This window comes from Bombina bombina, chromosome 1 (assembly GCF_027579735.1).
Source record: "Bombina bombina isolate aBomBom1 chromosome 1, aBomBom1.pri, whole genome shotgun sequence".
In the NCBI taxonomy this organism is placed as follows: Eukaryota; Metazoa; Chordata; class Amphibia; order Anura; family Bombinatoridae; genus Bombina; species Bombina bombina.
Genome location: NC_069499.1, coordinates 231,741,645 through 231,767,846, shown reverse-complemented (window position 1 = coordinate 231,767,846; position 26,202 = coordinate 231,741,645). Strand labels below are relative to the sequence as shown.

The following is a 26,202-nucleotide window of genomic DNA, read 5'->3' as shown; positions in this document are numbered from 1 at the left end:
AAATATTTTATTTTTTATTTCATAGAGTGATCTCAAAATGTTCAGTCCAGTGTTGTATTATATTCAATCACTGTCTTTTTTGAATGCATAATGCGATATTGATATATATTAGAAGTCTTATAAATGTCTTTATTCCACTGTGTAAAAAAGTCTTAAGGATTCCGTTTGTATTTCTCATAGGCAAACTCTTCTGTATGTGCTCGGTCATTACACAATCCAATGCAATCAATTTCCAGCTGAAAAGGTCCATTTGCCTTATCACCTAATGTAAATCCCACTGTAGTAATCTGTAAAAATAAAGAAATGTCACATGCTATGCAGAACAAATTACTAATAAATTGGAATTGGCAAATTATTACAAAGGACAGCCAAAAACAATCAAGTAATTAATATATATATATATATATATATATATATTTTTTTTTTTTTTTTTTTTTTCCTATTCAACAGTAGTGGCAGCTACCAAATATTTAAAAACAGGACAACTGGACATCTTAAACCAATTTATTCTATAAATGATGAAGTATCCCTTTATTGAAAATCACCCAATTTGAAACCTAATTATTTTGATCCCTCAAATATGTATTTTATAACTAAATATTCCGAAACATGAAATTACCCACTTAATTTAAACCACAGGAATCTTCACGATATACATTTCTCACTTGTCGTGCAGCTATTCCTTAGAGCAGGGGCTAGTAATCTTTTCTGAGCACTGTGTCAAAGAACTACTATAAAGTAACAGCATGCCAGTCTTTATTTTTTTTTTTTTAAATAAAGAAAAACTTTATTGAGAGATCTTAGGAATGTAACAGGTTTTCCATTTTCAAACAAACATCTGTAAATATAACATTCTGGGCACTTAGTGCCGGGTCTTTAAAGTCTTATTATTTGTAAACAGTAAGTGCCTTGTCTCATCAGTAATTGTCCAACTTTCAAGGCCAACAGTCGTTGGTGTGTAGTGAAACATCAAACATTCTGCAGAGTGCATAGAGTCCAAGTATATGTGGATATAAATAGAAAAAAGGCACAACACGACAGTAATACAAAAATATAAAAGTGCATTGATGCTCAACCTATAATACAGTTGTCAAATGTTGCCTTTCATCACTAGCTTTCCTCAGTCAGGGGGCTCTACAGAGTATTAGTTTTCCCACCCCCGTCACTATCTATTAAGACATGCATTCTTTCCATTTCATCAGTATGTGTTCATGTGTGTCTAGAGTATCATACTGTATGAGATGGAATCTCTCAAGGTGAATTAGGGAATCCACCTGCTTTTTCCATTCCTCTATTGTCGGGATAATCTTGTTTTTCCAGTATTTTGGAATAAGCATCTTTGCTCCATTTAACATTATTAATCTCAAAGCTTCACTTGCTTTGCATTCAAGTTTTGGAAGCTGGAGGAACAAAAGTGTCATTGGACTAAGCTGTAAGGGCTTCCCTATGGTGAGTCTAATGTAGTTCATAATTTCTGTCAAGTATTTATCAAGTCCAGGGCATTCCCAACATATGTGTATAAGTGTTCCCACTCCTCCACAATCTCTCCAGCACTTCCCTAATGTTGTTTTATAGATGTGTTTTAGTCTGGATGGTGTCAAATACCATCTGGATAGGTATTTGTAACTAGACTCCTGTACCCTGGCAGACACAGAGGCTCGTTTTGTGGTCAGGAAATCTGTCAGCCAGTCCTGAGTCTCGATGTCTGAGTGTAATTCTCTCTCCCATGCTTTAGGGCTCGATTTATCAATCCCCTACGGCTGCAAGTTCTCACAAGAACTTGCTCGCCGTAATTTATCAAGCAGCGGTCACCAGACCGCTGCTTTCCTAAGCTCTTCGCCACCTCTAAGGTGGCGAAATTCAATCTCCGCGGTCGAGTCCGACCGAGTAGATTGACAGCTCCTGCCCGCGCGTGATTGGCTGTGCGCGTGATTGCACGCAAGTGCAAAATTGCGCTCGTGTGCAATGTTGAAAACCTGCGGGTAATTTCGCCCCGCCACAGGCAAGCTGAGGCGTACAGGGGCGCGTATACGTGCCCCTGTACGCCTCAGCTTTGATAAATCTAGCCCTTAGTGTAGGAGGGTAGTGTTTGGGGGGTTTCCACCAGGAGAAGGCGATACAGGAGGGAGATCGCATGGGTCACTGGTGTCTCTCGTATGCATAAAGCTTCAAATGGGGTCAGCTTTCGGGTAAGATTATGCTTATGTTTGTGGGTCATTATGAAATGGCTCAGCTGTGAATGCGCCAGCCAATAAATGTTGATGTTGGGAGTCTGTTCTATAAGTATCTCAAGAGTTTTCAATTTGTTCCCTTCTGTTATGCTAGAGAGTGTTCTCTCTTTGAGGGGCGTACTATGGTTTGGGTGTGCCTCTTTGTAGTTCCATAGGAGTGTTGGGTTCTGATATAGGGGTATCAGGGGGGATGGTTGTGATGATATGTTGGTTGAGGTATTAGTAAGTCTGTCCCATTGTTCATAGAAATCTCTTAGTAGTGGGTAGTTGGAGATTTCTGGGGTTCTGTCTGTCTTTGGCAGCCAGGCGGTGCCTCCTGCGTTTCCTGTGTTCAGGATGGATCTGTCCAATTGTACCCATAGTTTATGTTGGTCATTATGACTCGAGTCTATTTATCTGTGCAATGTAATTGCTTGCTTATATATTAGGAGGTTTGGTATACCAAGGCCTCCTCTGTCTCTGGGGAGGTACAGAGTGTTTTTGTTAATTCTGGGTCTGATTTCCCCCATATGTACTGTTCAATGGTGCTTTGTAGTTTGTGCAAGAACTTTGTGGACGTGGGGACAGGGGTGGTCTGTAGCAGGTATTCTGGGTAGTATGTTCATCTTAATTACGTTAACCCTGCCTAGCCATGATATCTGTTTATTTTTCCAGTTTGACAGGTCTGCTACTATGTCAGTTTCTAGTTTTTTATAGTTTGTCTGGAATACTTCCTGATGGTCAGGGGACAAGTAGATACCCAAATATTTCATTTTTGTTTCTTGCCTTTTAAGGGGGCAGTCTCAAAGTATGTGGTCTAGTTTGTGTTGTCATATGTGATATTAAGTATCTCAGATTTAGATAAATTCAGTTTAAAATTCAGCCTTATTTCTTTTTACTCAATCTTGCTGATTACTGAAGAAGATATATAAACGGTTTGACGTTCCTATTGCTGTGAAAATCAGCGTACTGAAATACCTTATCAAGCAATAACTGGTGTTGATTGTCTTGAATCCTCCCACGACTTGATAAAAAGAACTTGGAGAATGGAATCTGTAAAGAATTCAAATAAAATCAGTTCTCAAATACCCTTTTAATTTGGATACACAAAGCTTATATCCTGCTTAAAAAAACAAAAACAAAAAAAACACAGAAACTCATACAATCTTAAAGGAAAAAACAAAAAAACTTTACTAAAAGGTTTTTATATTTCAGAAAGTTACCAATGTTATTTACTAAATGACCTTAAACATGTACCTTTACATCCTGCCAATAAGGGCCTCCTCTTGTGTACAAAAAATAATTGTACAAGTCATCTTTTTGATGGCTGAAATAAGTCTCTGACTGGACATTCACCATCCAAGGGCGCCCATCACCACGAACTCGTAAATAGAGTGTGTTGAAGTTTGACCAGTCGTAATTAAGCTTACGATCAAATGCACCCTGTAAGACAAAAAACATAGATGACTGATGATATAGAGTAGTGAGAAGAAGGAAGTTAGGTGCAGAACAGTATTCCGCATTATATCATACTACATTACCATTAATGTGAATCTACAGATAATAAAAATTACATTAAACAATCCAAACCAATAAATAAGACCTAAATGAATCACTATACTTTTCACTTGTTTCTGAGACACAAATCAACTTAAACTGGAATAATATAATGTACCATAAGATTTTAATTTCCGGCCTCATGCCTCAGGTGCTGCTACCTTGCTCCAGTGGTGAGAGCTTATGTAAATAACTATTTTAATGTTTTGTACATGTGTCCCATACAAGTTCCTATAAAGGGCTGTGTGTATGCACGCAAGCAATTTACTTACATTAGCACACTGATCACAGTCTCTGTAGTGTAGGGATGTTACTCTCATTACCAATTAGAGTAAAGGGATAGAAAGCTCAGAATTGAAAACTGCATCGGTGCATTTAAATTTGAAACATTTTTCACTATAATTCCATTAACAAAAATGCTTCTAGAGAAAATGATTACTGTTTTTCTGCGGCATACGTACATATCCTGCGAGTATGACACAAATGATGTCTTCACAGAGGAAATACACACCACTGCCAGCACTCTGAGCAGGCATGGTATTTGAATACTGGTGCACAGCCCAAACAGGATATGTGCATATGCTGCAGAAAAACAGTAATAATAATTTTACTAGAAGCACTTTTGCTAATGAAGGTATATAACACAAATTTCTAGTTTAAATGCAGCCATGCACATTTCAATTGACTTTTCTATCCCTTTAACCCTTTGAGTGCTAATGACGGCTCTGAGCCGTCAGAGTTTCCCACTCTGGTGCTAATGACGGCTCAGAGCCGTCACTAGCACTCTCCCACCTTGAGGGAAATCTGGGGGTTCCCACCCGCTCCTACCCCGGCGATCGTGCCTGTAGAGTGACAGGCATCGCTGGGGTTTCCCGTTTTGCGTGGTGACGTCACGCGCAATAACGTGATGACGTCACCACACAACTTTATTTATACTTAACAATGTTAAGTATAGGAGCAGGGGGCATGCTGCTTAGAAGCCTGTATCTCAGACATCTAAGCAGCTACAGACCTCCAAGACCTTTTCAACAGTGTAAGTCTAAAAAAATTAATAAATAAAAAGTTTAAAAAAAAATTGTTCAAAAAATAAAAAAAAAAACATTAAAAAATCTTAGCACCCAGGTGGAAAAGTGCTTAGCACTCAAAGGGTTAAAGCAAAACCGCTAGTAGTGTGTGATTAAAGTGACATGAAACCCAAATTATTTATTTCCTGATGCAGATGGAACATACAATTTTAAACAACTTTTTAACTTACTTATGCTATAAAACTTGCTTCATTCTCTTACTATCCTTTGTTGAAGGAGCAACAATACACTACTGGGAGCTAGCTGAATACATCATGTGAAGCAATGACAAGTGGCATATGATTTCTGAATCATGAAAAAAAAACTATTTGGGTTTCATGTCCCTTAAGAGTGCAATTTTGAAAAACACAGACATAAAATGTAATATAGTGCTGGGGGCGTGTCTAGGCAGAGGCCATGGCTGGTCGCAATTTCTGAGACAACATCAGAGATCCAAGTAATCCCCTTGCTATCTCTTTGCATCTACAGGATCATCTCTACTCATCACTATTGGTAGATAGCTGGGGATCTGCTGAACAGAATTTTACAACATACTTGCCATCTATATGCCCTCTTCAAGCTGTTTTGGAACCTTAGGCGTTAGACAGCGGTCTTTCCTAGAGCACTGCATACCCCCCCACGGCACCTGGGTTATGTGGTAAACAAGCAGGTCCACACCAACTGCTGTACTATTTCAAGCAAATAGAGTTATGACGGACATAGAAACCCCCTAATATTGCTCATACAAGAGTTGAGCGACTCGCTAGATGATCATTATACTGAGCTATCTTGGCACATAGCTGACTGCTTTAACGCACATGGTCCGGACAACAACACTAAAGATGGCGACTCATCATACGATTCATCTGCTGAATGCTCGACACACAGCCATACTTACAAGCAGCGGGTAATCTTAAGCCAGAAGCCGAGAGAGATAATCACTTTTGAAGAGCTTGCCCAAGTTGGTCATGAGAACACTGCCTCAATCATTCTGACTGAGCAGCGGGAGGACACTATGGCACCTAATTCGGATAGGCTGTTGAGCTGCATACTAGTCATAGAATCTCAACTGCTTCTAGTGCTTAAACAGAAAGTAAAACCCTTGACCATGAACCTTACAAATACCTGGTGATTTACTTGAATTGATAGCCCCGGCTATATAATCTAACTAATTCTACCTGTTTAGCTGTTGATTATTCACAGACTGTAAACACCACATATGCAATGCTATCTCTCTCAGTTATAACTTTATAATTTGGAGCATATATATATATATATATATATATATATATATATATTCTGTCTAATGTCCTATATGCCTTCCTGGATCAGTGAGAGGTCATAAAATATATTTATGTATTTATTTATTTTTGAAGAGCAGCTCGCTGTGTGCCAGCTTTGCTTTCACCAATATCTTGTATACATTTTAGAATACAGTTATTTATGTCCACTGTCCACAACATAATACAATTCAAGAGTTATGACTGTTAGCCACTTATTTCTTGCTATTTGTTCCATTGTCTATAATCATTTGACGCATTATACTTAATTGTTCTGATATCACTAATCGTATGCTATTATCCCGTTTACTATTTTATCAGGGTCCAAAAGTGACCATTTGTATCATTAGATCTCCTCTTTATGTGATTATGTTTTTTCTGGGTACAAGAGTGACCCTCTGAAGAGTAAGAGGAATATTTAAGGTTAAAAAAGGGGTTCCAATTTTTTATGTTCCATTTTATGTTCCATTGTAAACATCTCTGTATTTTGGGCACTACTCTGCAGTATGTGTTAGATGAACATATTTACATATTGTAGTGTCATAATAATATAATAACTAATGTGTTTTACCTGTAATCTGGTTACTTGATGTTGTATCCGCTAACAACCTCAATAAAAGAATTATAAATAAAAAAAATAAAAAAAATAAAAGTATAAACATCATATAGTAAGTATAGTGTGATTAAAAAGATCTCTCTCTCTCTCTCTCTCTCTCTCTCTCTCTCTCTCTCTCTCTCTCTCTCTCTCTCTCTCTCTCTCTCTCTCTCTCTCTCTCTCTCTCTCTCTCTCTCTCTCTCTCTCTCTCTCTCTCTCTCTCTCTCTCTCTCTCTCTCTCTCTCTCTCTCTCTCTCTCTCTCTCTCTCTCTCTCTATATATATATATATATATATATACATACACACACACATACCTCACATTTTTATAAATATTTGACTATATATTTTCATGTGACAACACTGAAGAAATGACACTTTGCTACAATGTAAAGTAGCGAGTGTACAGCCTGTATAACAGTGTAGATTTGCTGTCCCCTCAAAATAACTCAACACACAGTCATTAATGTCTAAACCGTTGGCAACAAAAGTGAGTACACCCCTAAGTGGAAATGTCCAAATTGGCCTCAACAAGCCATTTTCCCTCCCTGGTGTCATGTGACTTGTTAGTGTTACAAGGTCTAACGGCATGGCACGCTTACCCAGCAGGGGATAGGATTCCAGGCGATACTCAAAACACCAAGGAATTGCGGTACCAGTGGTATGGACTTCCGTGTTCGTCTCTCACAGAGCACCTGCGTTGCACGTATCCCTCCGTGCAGCTCCGCACCTTAACTTCAGTGCAATAAATTTGCACCAGACAGTACTGCACTTTCATTTTTGTGCACTTTGTTTCCCTTCCCTTTTTTGTATCCCTTCCCCCTTTTTTTTTTTTTTTTTTTTTTTTTACACTTATGGAAAAATTTGTCACGTCCACTAAAAACAGACCCACTATTATGCCAGGTAAAGCCAAAGATAGGAAAGCTAGGAATAGCTCTGAAGGACTCTTAGATGTCTCTAACACTAACTCTAATAACTCAGAATTTCAAGGCATAGTTAAACAAATAGCAGAGTTAATGTTGCCTCAATTTGATCAGCTTAGGCAAGACTTTTCTGTCTTATCAGAAGAAGTGAAGCAATTTAACACTAGATTAAATGAAGCAGAGAACAGAATTTCTGATCTAGAAGATACTATATGCAAACATGAACAACTGCTAGAGGTACAGGTGACTCAACTCATACAAGCACAGGCTAAAATTGATGAGTTTGAGAATAGATCACAAATAAATAATCTCAGGTTTATAGGTGTTTCAGAATCTACTGAATACCAGGATCTTATTAAACTTATACCTGTACAAATCCCGCAGCTGTTAGGAATATTAGATACCCAGGGTAAAATATTTGTAGAAAGGGCAAATAGGTTAGGCCCCGTTAGGCAGTGGCGGCTGGTGACTTTTGAAGATGGGGGAGCACTAGCCCCGCCCCTCAGATGGCTCCGCCCATTTTAATGTGTGTGTGTGTGTGTGTGTGTGTATATATATATATATATATATATATACACACACACACATACACACACTCTGCCAGTTACCTTAAAGGGACATTAAACCCAAACGTTTTCTTTCATAATTCAGACAGATAATACAATTTTAAACAACATTCCAATTTACTTCTATTATCTAATTTGCTTCATTCTTTAGATATCCTTTGTTAAAGAAATAGCAATGCACATGGGCGAGCCAATCACAGGAGGCATCTATGTGCAGCCACCAATCAGAAGCTACTGAGTCTATCTAGATATGCTTTTCAGGAAAGAATATCAAGAGAATGAAGCAAATTAGATAATAGAAGTAAATTAGAAAGTTGTTTCAAATGGTATTCTCTATCTGAATCATGAAAGAGAAAAATTGGGTTTAATGTCCCTTTAAAGGCAAATGCAAGCAAAAAAACAAAAATTCCAATAAGAGGCTATATTCACTAAGAGAGATAGGTGGGGTGGCAGCAGTGTAAAGGGGCAGCTCAAAACTAGGCTATGGGGGTTGCTCAGAAAAAGGTAGAGTGGCTGGAAGTTCATAGACTGTTTCTGTTTCAAAGTAATAAATTCATTTTCCCACGATAAAAATTTTCTTGGATCTCTACTTTAATTAAAACATATGTGGGGGGGGGGAGCATACATATAATAAGCTAGAAGAATAAACCTATACATGCATGACACTGCTTATTTAAACAATATCACTTATATACACTTATTTGCTAGACCATTGTAAATAAAATTAAAAAAAATATATTTAAAGGTAAAATTACATACATGTTAAAAATCCAGTTTACACTAGATCATAATAAATTAAAATACAAATGAGGGCAGACACACACTATATATATATATATATATATATATATATATATATATATATATATATACACACACACACACCATTTTATAATACTTAGTAGTTTTTCTGCATTTTAAAAGCAATTGTGTAGATTTGGAACCCCCTAGCAGCTGCTAAACCCCATAATTGAAGCTGTATACCTTCATATTAAGATCTGTTGTTGGGCTGGCTATACACATGTGGCATGGCTGGGATCTCCTGATGACATCACTGCTGACTGCTCATGTGAAAGCTATGCCGAGCATTTTAAAAGCTTGTGTTTGTGCCTTGTTCCCAGCAACAGCAGTTGGGAGTCCAGAGAGCAATGAGGCATGACAATGGATGGAATGTGCAAACATGTTGACTGCACACACTCCCACCCCCGGCAGACAAAATATGCTAACGAGCTGTGCCTGTAATGAGCTCTGTAACAGCATTGAAGCTGTATCTCTGTCAGAATCTCTCACTCACTGTGCGTTTTCAAATCAGATCTCTTCTGCTAGTGCTGTGCTGTGTATTGTAGGCTGTTTATTTGCAAGATACAGTGAGTGAGAGATTCTGACAGAGATACAGCTTCAGTGCTGTTATTACGGAGCTCAGTCTCTACTCTCCTGACTCCTGCAGAACGTCCCATCAGTGACTGTCTACCTAAGCAGGATGGTTCAGGCAGTAACCCTATTTCCCGCCCTAAATGACTAAAGTACCAGGCAATCTTACTTACTCCCTAACTCAGTCAGATTTTGCATGCCGCTGCCCCCAATTAAAACAATAAAAATAAACAGCACATTTAGATTTTTTTTATAATAAAAAGCACAATTTTTAATTTTATTTTGTGTTATCTTGAGTTTTCACTTACTTAGCTGGCTGCTCTGATTCAGGGCCCCCTTGCACTGGCAGTAAGTCCACTCCTGCACACGCTGGCTGCTATCTTCTGCCTGCTGCCTGAGATTTCCCTCCGGCTCCTCCCACACACACAGTTCTTAGTGTGCGAGTGTCACGTGACAGCTGGCTGGCTTTCACTCGCACACTAAGAGCTGTGTGATTAGGAAGGCTATGGGCTGGATTGTAGGTGGAGCTACAGTCAATGCAGGCTGAAAGTGGAAAGAGCTATTGCCTATACTTCTATCTATCGCACTGCACAGCATGTGCGATAGATAGAAGTATAGGCAAAACAGCCCTTTCCACTTTCAGCCTTAAGAATTAAAAACTGCTGTTTTTCATCAGGAGTCAGGGGGTTCACGTGCTCATGTGCTCCTATAAAGGAGCCTCCACTGCCGTTAGGGGAACCTCAGAAAGCACCCCTAAAGGCAGACCAATTATTGCTAAACTTTTAAATTTCCAGGACAAGGTCAACATTTTTAAGAATTATAGACAAAAAGCATCATTAATGCTTGGCGCCAATAAAATTTAGATTTTTCAAGATTATCTAATGAAATATATCAAAGAAGGAGAATCATGGCTCCAATATGCACATGTTTAATAAAGGCAGGTATGAGGGCTATGTTGCTGTATCCAGCAAAGATTAAAATTATCACAGCAGATACAACAATTGTATTAAATAATGCTTGAAGAGGTGAAACCATATATGTTGAAATATTATTCAGAGCTCTTAGACTGATACTATAACATAAATAGTTAGATTTATTATGTATTTATGCTTGTCCTCTGCATTTATGAAGGGAGGTAAAAAAGAAAAATACAAGATGTTTTCTGTTAGTATGGGGGGGGGGTTTCTCTCCCTCTCCTCTCCCCCCCCAATTGTTTTTAATATAAAATGAAGGAGCTAATAAAGATTGCTTCATGGAATGTTGGGGGAATTACTTCTCCCCTTAAATGAAAAGGTATTTTTAAACAATTAGAAAATATAGCTTAAGCCTTAGATATTGCCTTGTTGCAGGAAACCCATTTAAGGATTCAAGAAATAGAGACGCTTAAGACTGGATGGTTTGGAGAATTAATAGCTACCCCATGCATGAATAGAAAGAAGGGAGTGGCAATCTTAATTAACAAAAATTTGCAATCTGAGATTCTCTCACAAGAAGTAGATGAGGATGAAAGATATATTATTTTATATATACAAATTAAAAAATCTGAACTGATTCTTTGTAATACACGAAAGGGTACACATCCCATTACCCTACAACATGCACAGCCCTGGGTGCAAAAACAGCACTCTCAGGAAGCTGCACCGTCCACAGAGCCACAGGCAGTTAACCCCAGACAGGTCTGGGTGCACGTCCCAAATGGGTAAATTACAAAAAATGTATACGATAATATAGCACACAGAAAAAGTCCAGCACTCACTTACAAGCTCACAACTAAGATAAAAAGTAACAATGGAAGAGTTAGTACCCGCATCTGGCCAAATGGGACAAGCCCAGGTACCACGTCAAGGTCGCTTCCAAAACCTGGGTCCCTAAACAGCCACACAATGCAGGCTCACAGTCAAACTGGGAAAAAATGAAGGGTGCACAGACTTATGTAATCTCCCCAGACAAATACAAAACACGAAAGGGGACAGAACTCTCAGGCCGGACCGGGTACACATCCCATGACCCTGCAACATGCACAGCCCTGGGTGCAAAAACAGCACTCTCAGGAAGCTGCACCGTCCACAGAGTCACAGGCAGTTAAACCCAGACAGATCTGGGTGCACGTCCCAAATGGGTAAATTACAAAAAATATATACGATAATATAGCACACAGAAAAAGTCCAGCACTCCCTTACAAGCTCACAACTAAGATAAAAAGTAACAATGGAAGAGTTAGTAACTGCATCTGGCCACATGTGTATGGGCCTAATAGAATGAATAAAGCTTTTTGGGATAAATTGCAAATAAAACTCCTCCAATTCAGTGATAAAAATCTAATCCTTACAGGAGATTTTAATTTAGTAATGCACCTGTCTTTGGATAGGTTGAAGCCATCATTGAGTCATAATAATAAACAAGAAACAAAAATTCTTAGAAAATAGTGTGCTAATCTTGCCTTAAAAGATATTTGGAGATTACAGAATCCTGATTCTCATATGTTTTCATGCAAATCCAAATCACATCAAACAATGTCCAGGATCGACATGTTCCTGGTCACAGAGAACTTTAGGTATGAGGATTAAAACAGATATTAAAGAAATAATCTTATCTGATCATGCAATTATCACACTAAATATACACTTAAAAGATTTCAGCAGGAATAATTTGGGGAGATTTTTTTTATCCTCGTTTTCTATCATCTAATTCTCACTTTAAGAGTTGGATGGAAGAGAAATGGAAGGAATTTTTTTATTTTAACGGCGCCTATAGGGATAAACCAGAAATCTTTTGGGAAACATTTAAAGCTGTTATCAGAGGGGAGATAAAAGCATATCTAGTTAAGCATAAAAGGAAAACACAAGCCAGAGATACACAACTAGCTAATCAACTATGTAATAGCTTTAATGTTTATATAAGTAACCCCATAAGAGAATATTGGGAGAAATACCTATTTCGTAAGAAAGAGAGGGAGATTTTTCTAAACCAGAAAACTAAACTAGAAGAATTAAGGTCTAGAGCATTATTCTATAGACATGGGGAAAAGGCTGGTAAATAGCTTCTTGTTTTTGGTCTATTTAGGCCACCGTAGTCTGCAGCGTCAGACCATTTCCACTTACCCGGCTTTTTGAAAAAAGATCCGACGAGCAATCTAGACGCGGACACAGCGTCCCCCTGGAACGGAGCGGTTTACAGATATCTTAAACTAATTCTCGACTGCATTATCGAAATTGATGTGATAACACAGTGTTGGAGTTGAAATTTGTTTCTAACCTACAGCATTGGATATCATTTTAATGGAATCTATATGAGATAAGGAATCTCTCTAAGAGACTATGTCTTAGCTTTTCTGCTTTCTTGCACAATAACATTGTCAGCTCTTTGCATTATACCACTGTCTGCTTATGCAAAGCAATATTTGCAACAAAATATAGCCCTGACTGCATTATTTTCATTATAGCACAACTTTGTCTGCACTAATTGTGTATACTAAGTTACCTTTGGCTTTCGCAAAGCTAATTGTGTCTGCTTTTATTTAACCGTTTGTCCACACACCAGAATATATTCAACTGTTATTTTATTGTTTTTATTATTTTGTTTGTATCATCCCAATCGTATGTTTTACATCTCTGATTGCGCTATTGTATTTATTGTAAACCTTTTATATATACTAATTCACACCATACACTAACCCACTGTGTATACTAATCACTTTTTATTTGAATGTATTGTATTTTTAAAGAGCCTCTATTAATTTGTTGTCATATGTTACTATATTGATTCTATCTTTTAATATAATTCCATTTATCTTATTAAATAGAATCGCCCTATTGATTTAGCTTTAGTGTCAGTTTTTTGGCCTTTAGCGCAGGAAGATATATCTATTAACTTGGTAAATATCCCGCTAACTTAGTTAAATCTAGACAAAAAAAGTGTATTATTGAAACATTGAAAATAAATGGCAATAATTGCCAAAGTCTTCAACACATAAATTAATATATAACTAACCATTTCAGACAACTTTTCACTGCTACTAAAATAGATCTCAATAATAAACAGGATTTTGGGGATAAAATTCAAATTCCATGTATCTCCTCTGAAAATCTATATAAGATTAACGCACCGATCTCTAGGGAAGAAATCAGTAAGGGCCATCCAGAACACCCCGATTAACAAGGCCTCAGGTCCGGACCAGATACCAATAGAATTGTACAAACTATTAAACGCTGATATTGTTCCCTCTTTGGAGTCCTTGTTCAATAAATATTTTAGTGAAGGAATCATGAATTCTAACTGTTTCACATCCTCCCTAGTTTTCTTAATCTTTAAAAAAGATAAATATCCAGAGCAGATTGATTCCTATAGACCAATATCATTGCTACATGGACTATAAGATATTGACTAGTATAATTGCACAATGCTTTAAACCTATCATGAATACAATAATTCATGAAGATCAATTGGGCTTCATGGTAGGTAAGAATTCTACAAGTAATCTGAGGAAGTTACAAATAGTTATGGCATATAAATTCAGATATTGCTATAGTGGCGATAGATGCAGAAAAAGCATTTGACACTATCTCATGGGATCATCTGTTCAATACTTTACAGAAATTTGGGCTAAGCGGCTCTTTCCTAAGGTTTATACAATTGATTAATAATAATCCTAAAACTTCCATTTTAGTCAATGGTTACCTAATTATATCTGTCTTCAAAAGGGGACCAGACAGGGGTGTCCTCTGTCTCCATTTCTTTTTAATATGGCAATAGAACCGTTGGCAATTCTGCTGAGGAAAGAATTCAATGGTGTTAGTATTGGTAAGGAGAAAGTCACATAAGCTCTTTATGCAGATGATTTATTATTATTTATTAGAGATTCTCAAAGGAATGTACCTATTCTGGTACAGATATTAGAAAACTAAAGTTAATTCTGGTAAGTATGAAATATTATAGCTATATAAAAAGGACAGCATCAGGAAAACCCCTTTTAGAGAAGTTCATGATTATATTAAACATCTGGGTATTAAATTGGGTAGGAACCTTGATAATTGGTAGCTTTTGAATTAACCACAACTTCTGATTAAAATTAAAAATAATTTATCGAACTGGGCAAAATTTCCTATTTCTTTGTCTGGTAGAGTTAACTAAAATGATGATTTTGCCCAAAATACTTCATCTCTTACAGAGTTTACCTTTATTTATTACGCAAATAGATATCAATTTTCTGAACCAGATTTGTGGGGGAATAAAAGAAAAGCTCTAGCGCTTAAAAAATTAACTCTTCCACGAAAGTATGGCGGTCTAGCTCTCCCAGATTTTAAACATTATAACGGAGTATGTCTAGGAAAATTCGCACTGGAATGGATCAATGAAACTAATTATTCTGTTTACATTGGAAGCTCAATTGGTGACGCCCTATCCTTTGAAATCAATATTGCATTCTGTGCCAAGTAAATGGCCAAGAGAGGTAAAAGGCATACTCAGTATAAAAAATATCACCTTTGCATGGTTTAAAATTTTCAAACTACTTAGAATCAATATGTATTGCTCACGCTTTTTACCTATTACAGGTATACCTCACTTTACAGCGCTTCACTTTACAGCAATTCGCTAATACAGCGCTTTGTGGAGCTGAAGTTCAACCTCCAAGGATTATGAAATAGTGCTGTAATCATTGTGAGTTTGTGAGAAAAGTGACTGGCACCATTTTGTTATGCGCAGTTCACTCTGTTTACAGCTTTACAGTGCAATCTGTGTCTCAGTGCTATAGTTTGGCAAATTTTACTACAGTAATTGTCACTATTTTACAAGTACAGTATTTATTGAATTCTGTGCTGTGCTAGTGTTAAACTAAACTTAGCCCTATTGCACCCCTAATATATGCTAGTTCAAACATGTTTTCAAGTTTTTAAACACACTGGCAAGTGGAAAGAAAGCTAAAACTTCCTTGTTTCACTCTAAGGCGGTTTTCACTTTACAGCGGGGCTCCGGTCCCTAACCCGCTGTATGAGCGGGGTATACCAGTATTGGGAATCCTAGTTTTCCATATGCATTAAATTATAAAATATTCCCAAATTGGAAGGAGAAAGGTCTTGTATATATGTATCAATTCAAGGAAATAGATAACGTAAACTGCAGAACTTTTCCGGATCTCAGAGAGGAATTTGATATCCTGCATAAAGAATTCTACGCATATTTACAGATCCGCCATTATTTTACAGACCTTTCTATAAAATATCCAGATTCCTGGTCATGGGGCCCCTTAGAGACTATAATTAATGTATATAAATCAGGAGGAAAAAAAAATCAATCTCCATCTTATATAAGACTCTTAAGGATTTTCAAGGTCAGGACAATTTACTGAAGCAGGCTAATAAATGGTATTTAATATATGGAGGGGACCCACTTGAACGTATCCAAAAAAGCTTTGCATTAGTCAAATCAGACCACGGCTTCATCACCTTGGGAGAGAATCTCATATAAAATTAATTAACAAGATAGTAGGAGTAGGAGTCCATCATGTTGTAAGTGTAAATATCTTGAAGCAGATTTAGATCATTGTTTTTGGAGTTGTCCCAAAATTCAGCAGTTCTGGAAAAAAATTAACTTCTGGTATAATAAAATAACTAATTTTGTAACTAATTTACTAGATATACACGTCTTCTTTCTAGTCGCTTTGCGGGACTGTCCAAACAATAAGTTTATAAATATTGTGCTTCTAACTGGCAGAAATTTGCTCCTTAGGAATTGGAAATAAAAAAAAAAGTCCTCGAATGGCTGAATTTCATTATTATGGGAACAATTGATTAACTCTTAACCGCGAGAAATCCTAATACAATTGATTTACCCATTTCGAGGCTCTAAATATTTATATGGAGCAATCTATAAGATTGTTGAGGGAATAGTTTTGTAAGGGGGGAGGGGAGAAGAAGGGAAACACTTTTTTTCTCTCTCTCCGTTTTGGTCCTGTTTTGCCTTGTTTTGTTTTATTTAGTTATATTTTATCAGCTTAGATAAGTCTAAGTATTATGAATTTAATGAGAGTTGTACTAGAGAGCGCAGGAAGTAGCACCAAATAGAATCCCTGATTGATAAATTTAAAGATAGAGGCTATGAAGATGAGGTCATAAATAAGGCTGTGGTAAGAGCAAGGAACACAGACAGAAAAAGCCTCCTCACATATAAACAGAAATCCCCTAAAAATGACTCTGAAATAATTGATGTCCCATTCATAACTGAATATAATGTTGACCATAGAATTATGCGAAAAATTCTAAATAAACATTGGCCCATACTAAAAGCTGACTCTATATTAGGAGATTCTCTCCCACAAAAACCGAGACTGATTTTTAAAAAAACAAAAAATTTCAAAACATTACTTGCACCCAGCTCACGTGTAAGAACTCAAAAACCTGTTCTCACACAGAAAGATCTACAAGGGGGGAAAATATCAGGCTTTTTTCCCTGCTATTCCTGCAAGGCATGCAAGCATAGTAATAAAAGAAAAATAATACACATCCCAAAATCAGATGAAGAAATTATTATTAAAGACTGTATTAGATGTACTACAAAGGGAGTAATTTACATTCTTAGGTGTACATGTAATTTAATATATTTTGGGGAAACCAAACGGATGATTAGGGATAGGATCAGGGAGCATTTACTATGCATTGAGAAAGGAATGGTGGACACTAATTTATATAAGCACTTTAAGTTAATACACAAGGGGAACACTAAAGATCTGAGTTATTGGGGAATAATACAGTTGAAAAATAACTGGAGGGGAGGAAATATAGAAAAGGCTTTGAAAATTAAAGAAGCAGAATTGATTTATAGATACAATACCCTGTTCCCTGCCGGTTTGAATTCTGAATTAGATATTTCTCCATTTTTATTTGACTGAAGTTTATTTCATATATACAAGCATCAATTAGTAGGCTTTAATGAGACTTTTAATTTATGATATTTCTTACACTATATGATATATATATATATATATATATATATATATATATATATATATATATATATATATATATATATATATATAGACTATTAACTCCTCCTTTTATTTTTATTTTTCTTTATTTCTTTTTATTAATTAAACCTCTTTGAGGGAGCTAAAATAACCATATGTGAAACTCCCTAAGATTGTATAAATGTTTTTATATGTGAGTTGCCAAAGCTATACCAATGCTGCCAATACCATCTTAAAAGTATGACCACCTTAAAACTAAAGACTGCCTTAGCTCCAATTTCCCAGGTGGAATCTGACCAATGGGAAGAAAGATACACCTTTAAAAGAAAACACACCTGTTGCAGAATATTCATCTTGAAAAAGCCCTGCAGAGGGAGAAACGCGTTGATGTGCTGCAACTAACAAAGATAAGAGAAAGATAAGCTTACACATATAAGCTGGATCAACTATTCTTCACATGAAAAGTGTGCAATATTGCTAACACTGTTAGCCACTCTGAACTTTGCCACTAGACCTGTAACGGGTCACTATTGGACATTATTCTATCCTACTTTCCTCAGCCTTACGTTTGGCATCCTCCGTGCTATTTGACACTAAGTGCAGGAACCTCTTTTCCTCGATGATTGCTACACTACAGCAAAGAAAGCCAAGTAACATTGCAACTTACTAACTTCGTATCTACACCAATCAGAAGGTGTGTTTGGGACAGCACCCTCAATGGTGACGTCATTACGGCCGTACGACTAGTCACGGAGAAGATTGAATGTGCACTCGTCTGGGTAAGCCCCTATTTTGCTAGCAAACCAACTTCCAACTGAGATTTCAGTGTGGAATCGGACTATGCTTACTTTATTGTGAACTCTGCAATTCAAGTTTATACCAAATGGTGGCAACTAGTCTGTAACTTTTGTTTTTATTTACGGAGATGTCCGTTTTTATATTTCACTTAATGTAAATAAATCTTTGTTAATTTATACAACTATTCTATTTATTTTTAATTAGTCTACACGTGATTTCTCTATATCACCTTTAGCTTTTAGCGCTCCTATCTACTTTTTTTAAGTTTTGTATTATGAATTTAAGTTAGAAACTATATATAAATTGCATATTGTATAGATGTCCTGATCAGGGTAGGTTTTCTCTTATTAAATAAGTTGATTTTCCTCACTAGATAAAGTTATTACAACTACATGTTTCTAGGTGATATAATGTGGTCTCTGTAAGTAGTATGTAAAAAGATAAAAATGACAGTAATGTGACATTAAATGACAGACAATTGTCTTCTCATTTTCACTGATATATTCTGAATTTATCCATGATTCTCTTACTTATAGCTGTATGACTACTGATGTGTCATAAATGTTTGGCCTTTGCAAGGCAACTTGTTTTTTTCTTTCTGTATGCTGGTCACATTACTGTTGGAAAAAATAAAAAAACATTTTGCTAGCTATAAGCAGAATGATAGCTTAGATACATGACCCCAAGGATCTCATGATCCAAGACATATTCAAAAATTAGACCTCAATTTAGATGCATACACCTGCGTTATTTTTTATGTTCAAATGATACCTCAATAAATATTGCCCCTGCACCCACTTTATAGCAGCTCTATCACTACATTTTAAAATAAGGCCTCAGATAGGAAACCAGCTACTTTCGGTCAGCTATATGCCTTCATGACTCAGATGCATCACTTCTTGCATCTTCTTTTAGCCCAACTACGTGCCCAAATTAAACCTCAGACCAGGTGCAGTCCAAATATGCCACTGATGGGTCCAAATGGACACAGATCAGATGCTTAGAGGTCGATTTAACAAACAGCGGATGCTGCTTTGACGACCCATTGTTTCTGGTCTGCCAGAAACGAAAGTTAAGGATCCTTAACTTCTCCGCCTCCGTTTAGGTGGCAGACTGAAATCATCCCGATCCTGACGGCCCCTGCTAGTGGCCAATTTTCCCGCAAGTGAGCAGGGGGCGGCATTGCACAAGTATTTCACAACAAATGCTTGTGCAATGTTAAATGCCAACAGCGTATGCCGTCGGCATTTAGCGGGAATCTATCAATTGGTGTCTGCAAATCTATTATTGCCAGCTTCTTGACTAGATGGTACTTCAGATCAGACACATGCCACCAACTAGTCACTATATGCCAGTTAATACCCACATTAGTTTAAAAAGAAAAACGTTTTTAGTTGCTCTAAGAAAAGTAAAAAAAAATCAACTTTATTCACATGATTAAAAACAGGTACTTCTGGTGACAGTTAAGAAGCGTGTCTTACGTGTTTCAGAGTTAGCATTAAATTATAGACCTTGTTACAGCTATGTGACCCTACACCTTTAAAAAACAAATTACAACATTATTAGTTTAAACTAAACACACCTTGTTAACCTATTGATTACCGAAAACAAATTTGTCTACAGCAAATACAGAGCATTTTTATATAAACATTTTTTTTTTAAATAGATTAAAAATAGAATAAAGATAATTCTTCACTAAATGTAAGAACAGAGAATAACTGGGAATAAAAATGGGTCCAAGCATTTTAAGGAAGAGCAGCCCCCACTTTTGTTATTCAACTATACCCCCAAATGGATGTATGTAATGTACTAGTTTGATTTACAAAAACATTTTTTAAAGTTTTTAACACCCTTCTGCTACTATATTTTGTATTTTTATGAAATAGTAAAAAAGTGAATTGTAAAAAAAGGAGTTGTTTAAGTTCACATTTAAAAATATGATAATTGCTAAATTTCTATCAGAGGTAAATAACACAGACACCATCAAAAGAAGCTTCTTCTCTGTGACCGTCTTCCTTCCCCGTTAGCTACCTTATGATAGAGAATATGCACTTGTGCAGCTTTCCTGTTTTCCAGTACAACATCTTGGAATACCACCAAAAAAGGTAAATTCATACAATTTCCGTATCAGACATGATGCAGGTAGAGACCCAGAAGGAGCCCCTAGATCAGGGGATGATAAATCTGTTTAAAATTTAGGAGCCAGTAAGAATATTTAGGAGTCAGTCATAATTTTTGGAGCGATACAGTGGTATTTATATATAGATATATGGAGAATAACCCAAAAAGTCAGGAGCCAGGTAAAAAAAAAATATATCACAAATTGTTTTATTTATCGGACATTACGTTAGAGACGAAGGAGAAGAATGCTAGAGTTGAAGCTGGACTTTATCTTAAGCCAATCTCTGGGAACACTTTCCTGCATACTGCAACTATCCCAAACGTGTTTAAAATAATGGTAAATCCAAGCATTTAACAAACGCTATGATTTACCATCACTAAAAATAAACTCAAGTTTCTGTCATCAATTACTAAAAAGCGGGTGCTAAACTCACCCTTTCTGTGCTAAAATCAGCGCCCACGGCACATCACTACTTTACCAATGAGGTGACATTTCCACCTCTAGCCGTGCAAGGTTTTTTGTTGACACGCATGGCTATATGTTAAGAGGTGGAAACGTCTCTTCATTGAGGAAGAGCACTGTGCTGTGTGCAATGTGAGTGCAATGCATCCTTTCCATGGTAGATGTGTTTGTAACTCAAAAACATGAGTGGGTGGTGCAGCCAGTTCCAGTCTCCTGTATGAGGTTTGTCAGGGTTGAAGTGTGCATGATTGCTACCTGGTGAGGTCTGCAGCGCCATCGGCAAGGTATGGCGCATGCACAAGGTGTCGAGTGCGTTTACGAGCACAGCACACGGGTAGCCCTCCGTTATAAGTAATGATTAATTATTAGCACAGAGGACTTGGCAATCATAACATATTCAATACCAAATAGCAAGGCTGCTATTTGGCCAGTCAAAAATGTTTCCATGTGAAACCCATTCTCCACTCCCTGCACTGGCTACCAATAAAATGGTGCATACTATTTAAGATAGGCTCTGCCTGATCAGGGACCAAGCTATTTAAGAGAATTACTTGTGCCCTATGTCCCAACTCACACTCTTTGATCAGCACATGCCTAGAAGCTAAATTTGGGAAGAATTCACCAAAATTTTGTTTTGCAAGCTTTTAGCCATTCCACCCTATCTCTATGGAACACTCTCCCCAGCACAGTGAAAGAAGCTACCTCCCTGGACTATTTAAACAAAAACTTGAGACCTACCTGTTTACACAAGCCTTACTGGAATAAAAACTAACATCTAGCCCTCGTATGTAAATGTACCTTGTGTAAAGCACTTTGAGTCCAACCCAGAGAAAAGCACTATATAAGTTGTTATCAGATAAAGCCAATTTGCACTATTTCCTGCCCTGTAGTGCTCCAGACCCCTACTGAGGTATCTCTTCAACAAAGAATCTCATGGGAACTAAGCAAATTTGATAAAAGAAGTGAATTGGAAACTTTTTTAAACTGTATTCTCTATCTGAATCATAAAAAATAAACATGTTGGGTTTCAAGTTCTGACTGTCCATTGTATAACTTAACTAGTAGACAGAACTCACTAATATTGATAAAGAAAAAACTCTTAGTTATTCACCATGCAATAACACAAGCAAATTCTTTTGGGACTGCTGTCCTTTAATCAGTTGTATTTAGTGCTAAAATGTAGTATCTGTCTCACTATGATGAAATACAGCTACTGAAAAATAAAAAAAGATGCAGTAAGATAGGAAGCTCTTTGCTATTTCATACTCAACAGTGCTTTTAAACAAATGATCACAGAAGAATTGGCAATAAGAGTAGTTTTTACATTTCTTAAAAAAAATTTTTTTTAACCATATTAAGATCTATGTATTAGTAGATGCATATTGCCCAGATAAATCAACCATGAACGAATTTCACACAGATCTGTTAACAGGAATTATTCTAAAGGTATTGATGGATGTTGATTTCCTAACATTTTTCTAATAAAGTGTGACACTACAACTCCACACTTACATAGGTCCTTGAAACTCTGGCCACACCCACCATAGCTCGGAAATCATACACTCATCCGCAGACCTGGCATACTCCTCTGACACGGTACCTACACAGATGTTCCCGTACTGCTGAGCGACACTGGAGAAAATCTCGGAGGTAAGATGACTTTGTTCACTACAAGTTCATCTTGAACTCTTACTAGTCTTCCCTTAATCTATATAAGCAATATAACTTCTCTACTCTTTCTTAAAACCCAAAACGTCTGTTCTCCACTTTCAATACTCTTCTCCGCCCACCCCCACCTCCTACTACAACTTCTCTCTCAGCTCAAGATTTTCCCGGCTACTTCAATAACAAAATCAACTCCATCAGAAATGAAATTAGCTCTCAAGATGCTACCGGTCTCACACCCCTCAAAATCTCACAATCATCCAAAATCCACATAGCTATAAATATATCTCTTTTGCCCCTGTTAAAGAGGATGAAGTTTCTGCCCTTATACTATCCGCTTACCTCACTACCTGTCCCCTCAACCCCATCCGCTCAAAGCTACTCCCCTCCCTCTCTTCTACCCTAACCCCTATACTCACACACATCTTCAATCTCTCCCTTAGCACTGGTATATTTCCCTCATCTCTTAAACACGCACTCCCCATCCAACTACCGCCCTATTTCCCTACTCCCTCTTGCCTCAAAGCTTCTCGAAAAGCTAGTATATTTACGTCTATCCCACTTCCTTACACTAAACTCCCTCCTTGGCCCACTGCAATCTGGATTTCACCCCATCACTCCATAGAAACAGCAATTGTTAAAGGATTACTTTCTGTTATAATTTTTAAGCTAAACAACTAACATATTAAAGTTAATAAACATTAATTAAAACCTACTGACCTATATTTTCTCCAAAACAAAGTTTCATAACGTTCTAAAAGTTATATATTTTATTCGCCGATGATGTCACGTTATCCTGCCCACTATTTTCAGCACTGCATGTTCAAAATACCTAAACCAATAACTTTGTGTTTAAAGCGCCATTTTGAAACCTAGGTATTGTAAATGGATTGGTACAGAGCAAAGGATACCCACGGAGTGGGTTTGGAAAACAATTAAATTTGCAGACAAGATTTCTGATATACGGTAGAGATATGTTAATGAAATGCTATTGATAAAAAGCGTAAATGGGGTAGTTAGTTAGTAACAGGCATAGAAAATATTTACTTACAGTGGCCCTTTAAGGTTACCGATGACCTGCTTACAGCAAAATCCAAAGGCCACTTCTCTCTGCGTATCCTCCTTGATCTGTTTGCAGCCTTTGATACTGTTAACCACCCTCTTTTGCTTCAAACCTTCAAATCTTTCGGCATCTGTGACACAACTCTCTCATGGTTCTCTTCCTATCTGTCTAACTGTACCTTTAGCGTAGTCTTCTCTGGGGCATCCTCTACCCTGTTACCACTTTTTGTTGGAGTACCGCAAGGCTCTGTTCTCAGTCCCCTTCTCTTCTCAATCTACATGTCATCATTAGGTTCCTTAATAAAGTCCCAAGGGTTTCAATATCATTTGTATGCCGATAACACCTAAATCTACCTCTCGTCACCAGAGATCTTCTTCTTTGCAAACTTGTGTCACTAACTGACACAAGTTCTCAATCTACATGTCATCATTAGGTTCCTTAATAAAGTCCCAAGGGTTTCAATATCATTTGTATGCCGATAACACCTAAATCTACCTCTCTTCACCAGAGATCTTCTTCTTTGCAAACTTGTGTCACTAACTGTGTTTCTCATATCTCATCTTGGATGTTTTCTCACTACCTTAAGCTAAATCTCTCCAAAACTGAGCTCCTTATTTTCCCCTCTTCTTTGAAAATCTCCACCCACAACTTCTCTATAACTGTCGATAACTCCATCATTACCCCTACCCCACATGCTCGATGTCATGGGGTCACACTTGACTCATATCTTTCTTTCATTCCACACATTCAGTCATTGGCTAAAGCCTGTCGCTTCCACCTTAAAAACATCTCTAAAATTAGACATTTCCTTACACAAGACACAACTAAGATTTTAATCCACTCTCATCCTTTTCTGCCTTGACTACTGCAACTCCATCCTCTCTAGTTTCCCTAGCTGCCACCTAGCTCCTTTACAATCCATAATGAATGCCTCTGCCAGACTCATCTTCCTTACACGTCGCTCTTCATCTGCTGCACCTCTCTGACAATCCATTCACAGACTTACTCGACTCTGACATACAAAGCCCTCAACTGCACTGATCCCCTCTATATCTCAGACCTTGTCTCCAGATACTCTGCCTCCTATCCCCTTTGCTCTGCTCATGACCTACTACTCTCCTCCTCTCTTGTTACCTCCTCACATTCCCGTTTATAGGACTTCTTCAGACTGGCTAACGTCTTGTGGAACCATCTGCCTCGCTTCACAAGACTCTCCCCTAGTTTTGAAAGCTTCCTAAACACTGTACTATTCAGGGATGCATACAACCTATACTAGCCTTTCCTAATTCCATTGCTATCCCCTTGAACCCCTTAGCATGTAAGCCTATGAGCCCAGCTGTTTGTAGATCACCCTCATAAGAGCCGACTACAACAGTGCAACTCTCGGAAGGGCCCTCTACCCATATGATCCCTATAAATGTTACCTTGTATACCGCCTATGTTTATAGCGCTGTGGAATCTGTTGGCACTCTACAAATACCTAATAATAATTTTAATAATCAGAAATATGGTTGGTTGTTTTTTCTCTCCATACTATTTTCCTTACAAATCAAACTGTACATACCATTGGAAGTTTGGACCTCATGGTGCAATATCCACTGTATCTTGTTTCCCCATCACGAGGCACTTCAGTATTAAGGGTCCCATAAAAAAGAGCCGTCTGGTTGTTCTTTCCGAGCTTCAGAAAAACTTTGCTTTTCCCCCCCACTTCTTGATCTGAAGATATCACCCAATGTTCTAAATCCTGAGAACTTCTGAATTCCCATATCACTCTAGTCTGCTCCAGGATCTCCTCCCTAAGAGACCTCATACCAGGTCCTGTCCATTTCTCAACAATCTCCTTCTTCAGTAAACCAAAATGTTTTTTTACTCCTGCAACTCCTTTCTCAAAGTTAAAGTTTATTTTCTTCCATGGAGGGGTGTTATCTGGAGGCAAACCTGGCCTGCGATAATCACGGCTGTATAGTCGTGATGTGTTGTGGTAAGTTGAGAAATCCAAAAACAAGCAGCATTGGTTAGTCCACCTGCAAGACCAGCCCAGGCTAAGCCTGTGGCCAATTTTTAAACTTAAAGCCATGGTTCTGTTTTCTAAATTGTGTCTGCAATAGACACAATTTGGTGAATCCTACAATTTTCATAAAAACAAATGTAAAACAAATTACAATCATAAGAAAAATAAATGTTGCAAGAAAAATATTATGCTACAAAAAAATGCTTAACTGTTGTACTAGATTTGAGGTATCCTTTGTAATGTGATGAGCATGCAATTTTAAGCAACTTTCTAATTTACTCCTATTATCACATTTTCTTCATTCTCTTGGTATCTTTATTTGAAAAGCAAGAATGTAAGTTTAGATGCCGACCCATTTTTGGTGAACAACCTGGGTTGTTCTTGCTGATTGGTGGATTCATTTAACCGACCAATAAACAAGTGCTATCCATGGTACTGAACTAAAAAATAGCTTATATGCCTCCTTTTTCAAATAAAGATAGCAAGACAATGAAGAAAAATGTATAATAGGAGTAAATTAGAAAGTTGCTTAAAATTGTATGCTCTATCTGAATCA

The 26,202-nt window shown here is 37.3% G+C and overlaps 1 protein-coding gene across 1 annotated transcript; it reads right to left on the bottom strand.

Annotated features, from left to right (window-relative positions):
* NDUFAF1 (NADH:ubiquinone oxidoreductase complex assembly factor 1) lies at positions 1-25,774 on the bottom strand. Its single transcript, XM_053689760.1, has 4 exons — positions 25,200-25,774; positions 3,468-3,653; positions 3,189-3,263; positions 1-287 (listed from the first exon to the last, which is right to left on the bottom strand). The coding sequence occupies exons 1-4, from the start codon at positions 25,710-25,712 to the stop codon at positions 153-155; spliced, it is 909 nt and encodes a 302-aa protein (XP_053545735.1). The 5' UTR covers positions 25,713-25,774; the 3' UTR covers positions 1-152.
* Between the last annotated feature and the right edge of the window lie 428 nt (positions 25,775-26,202).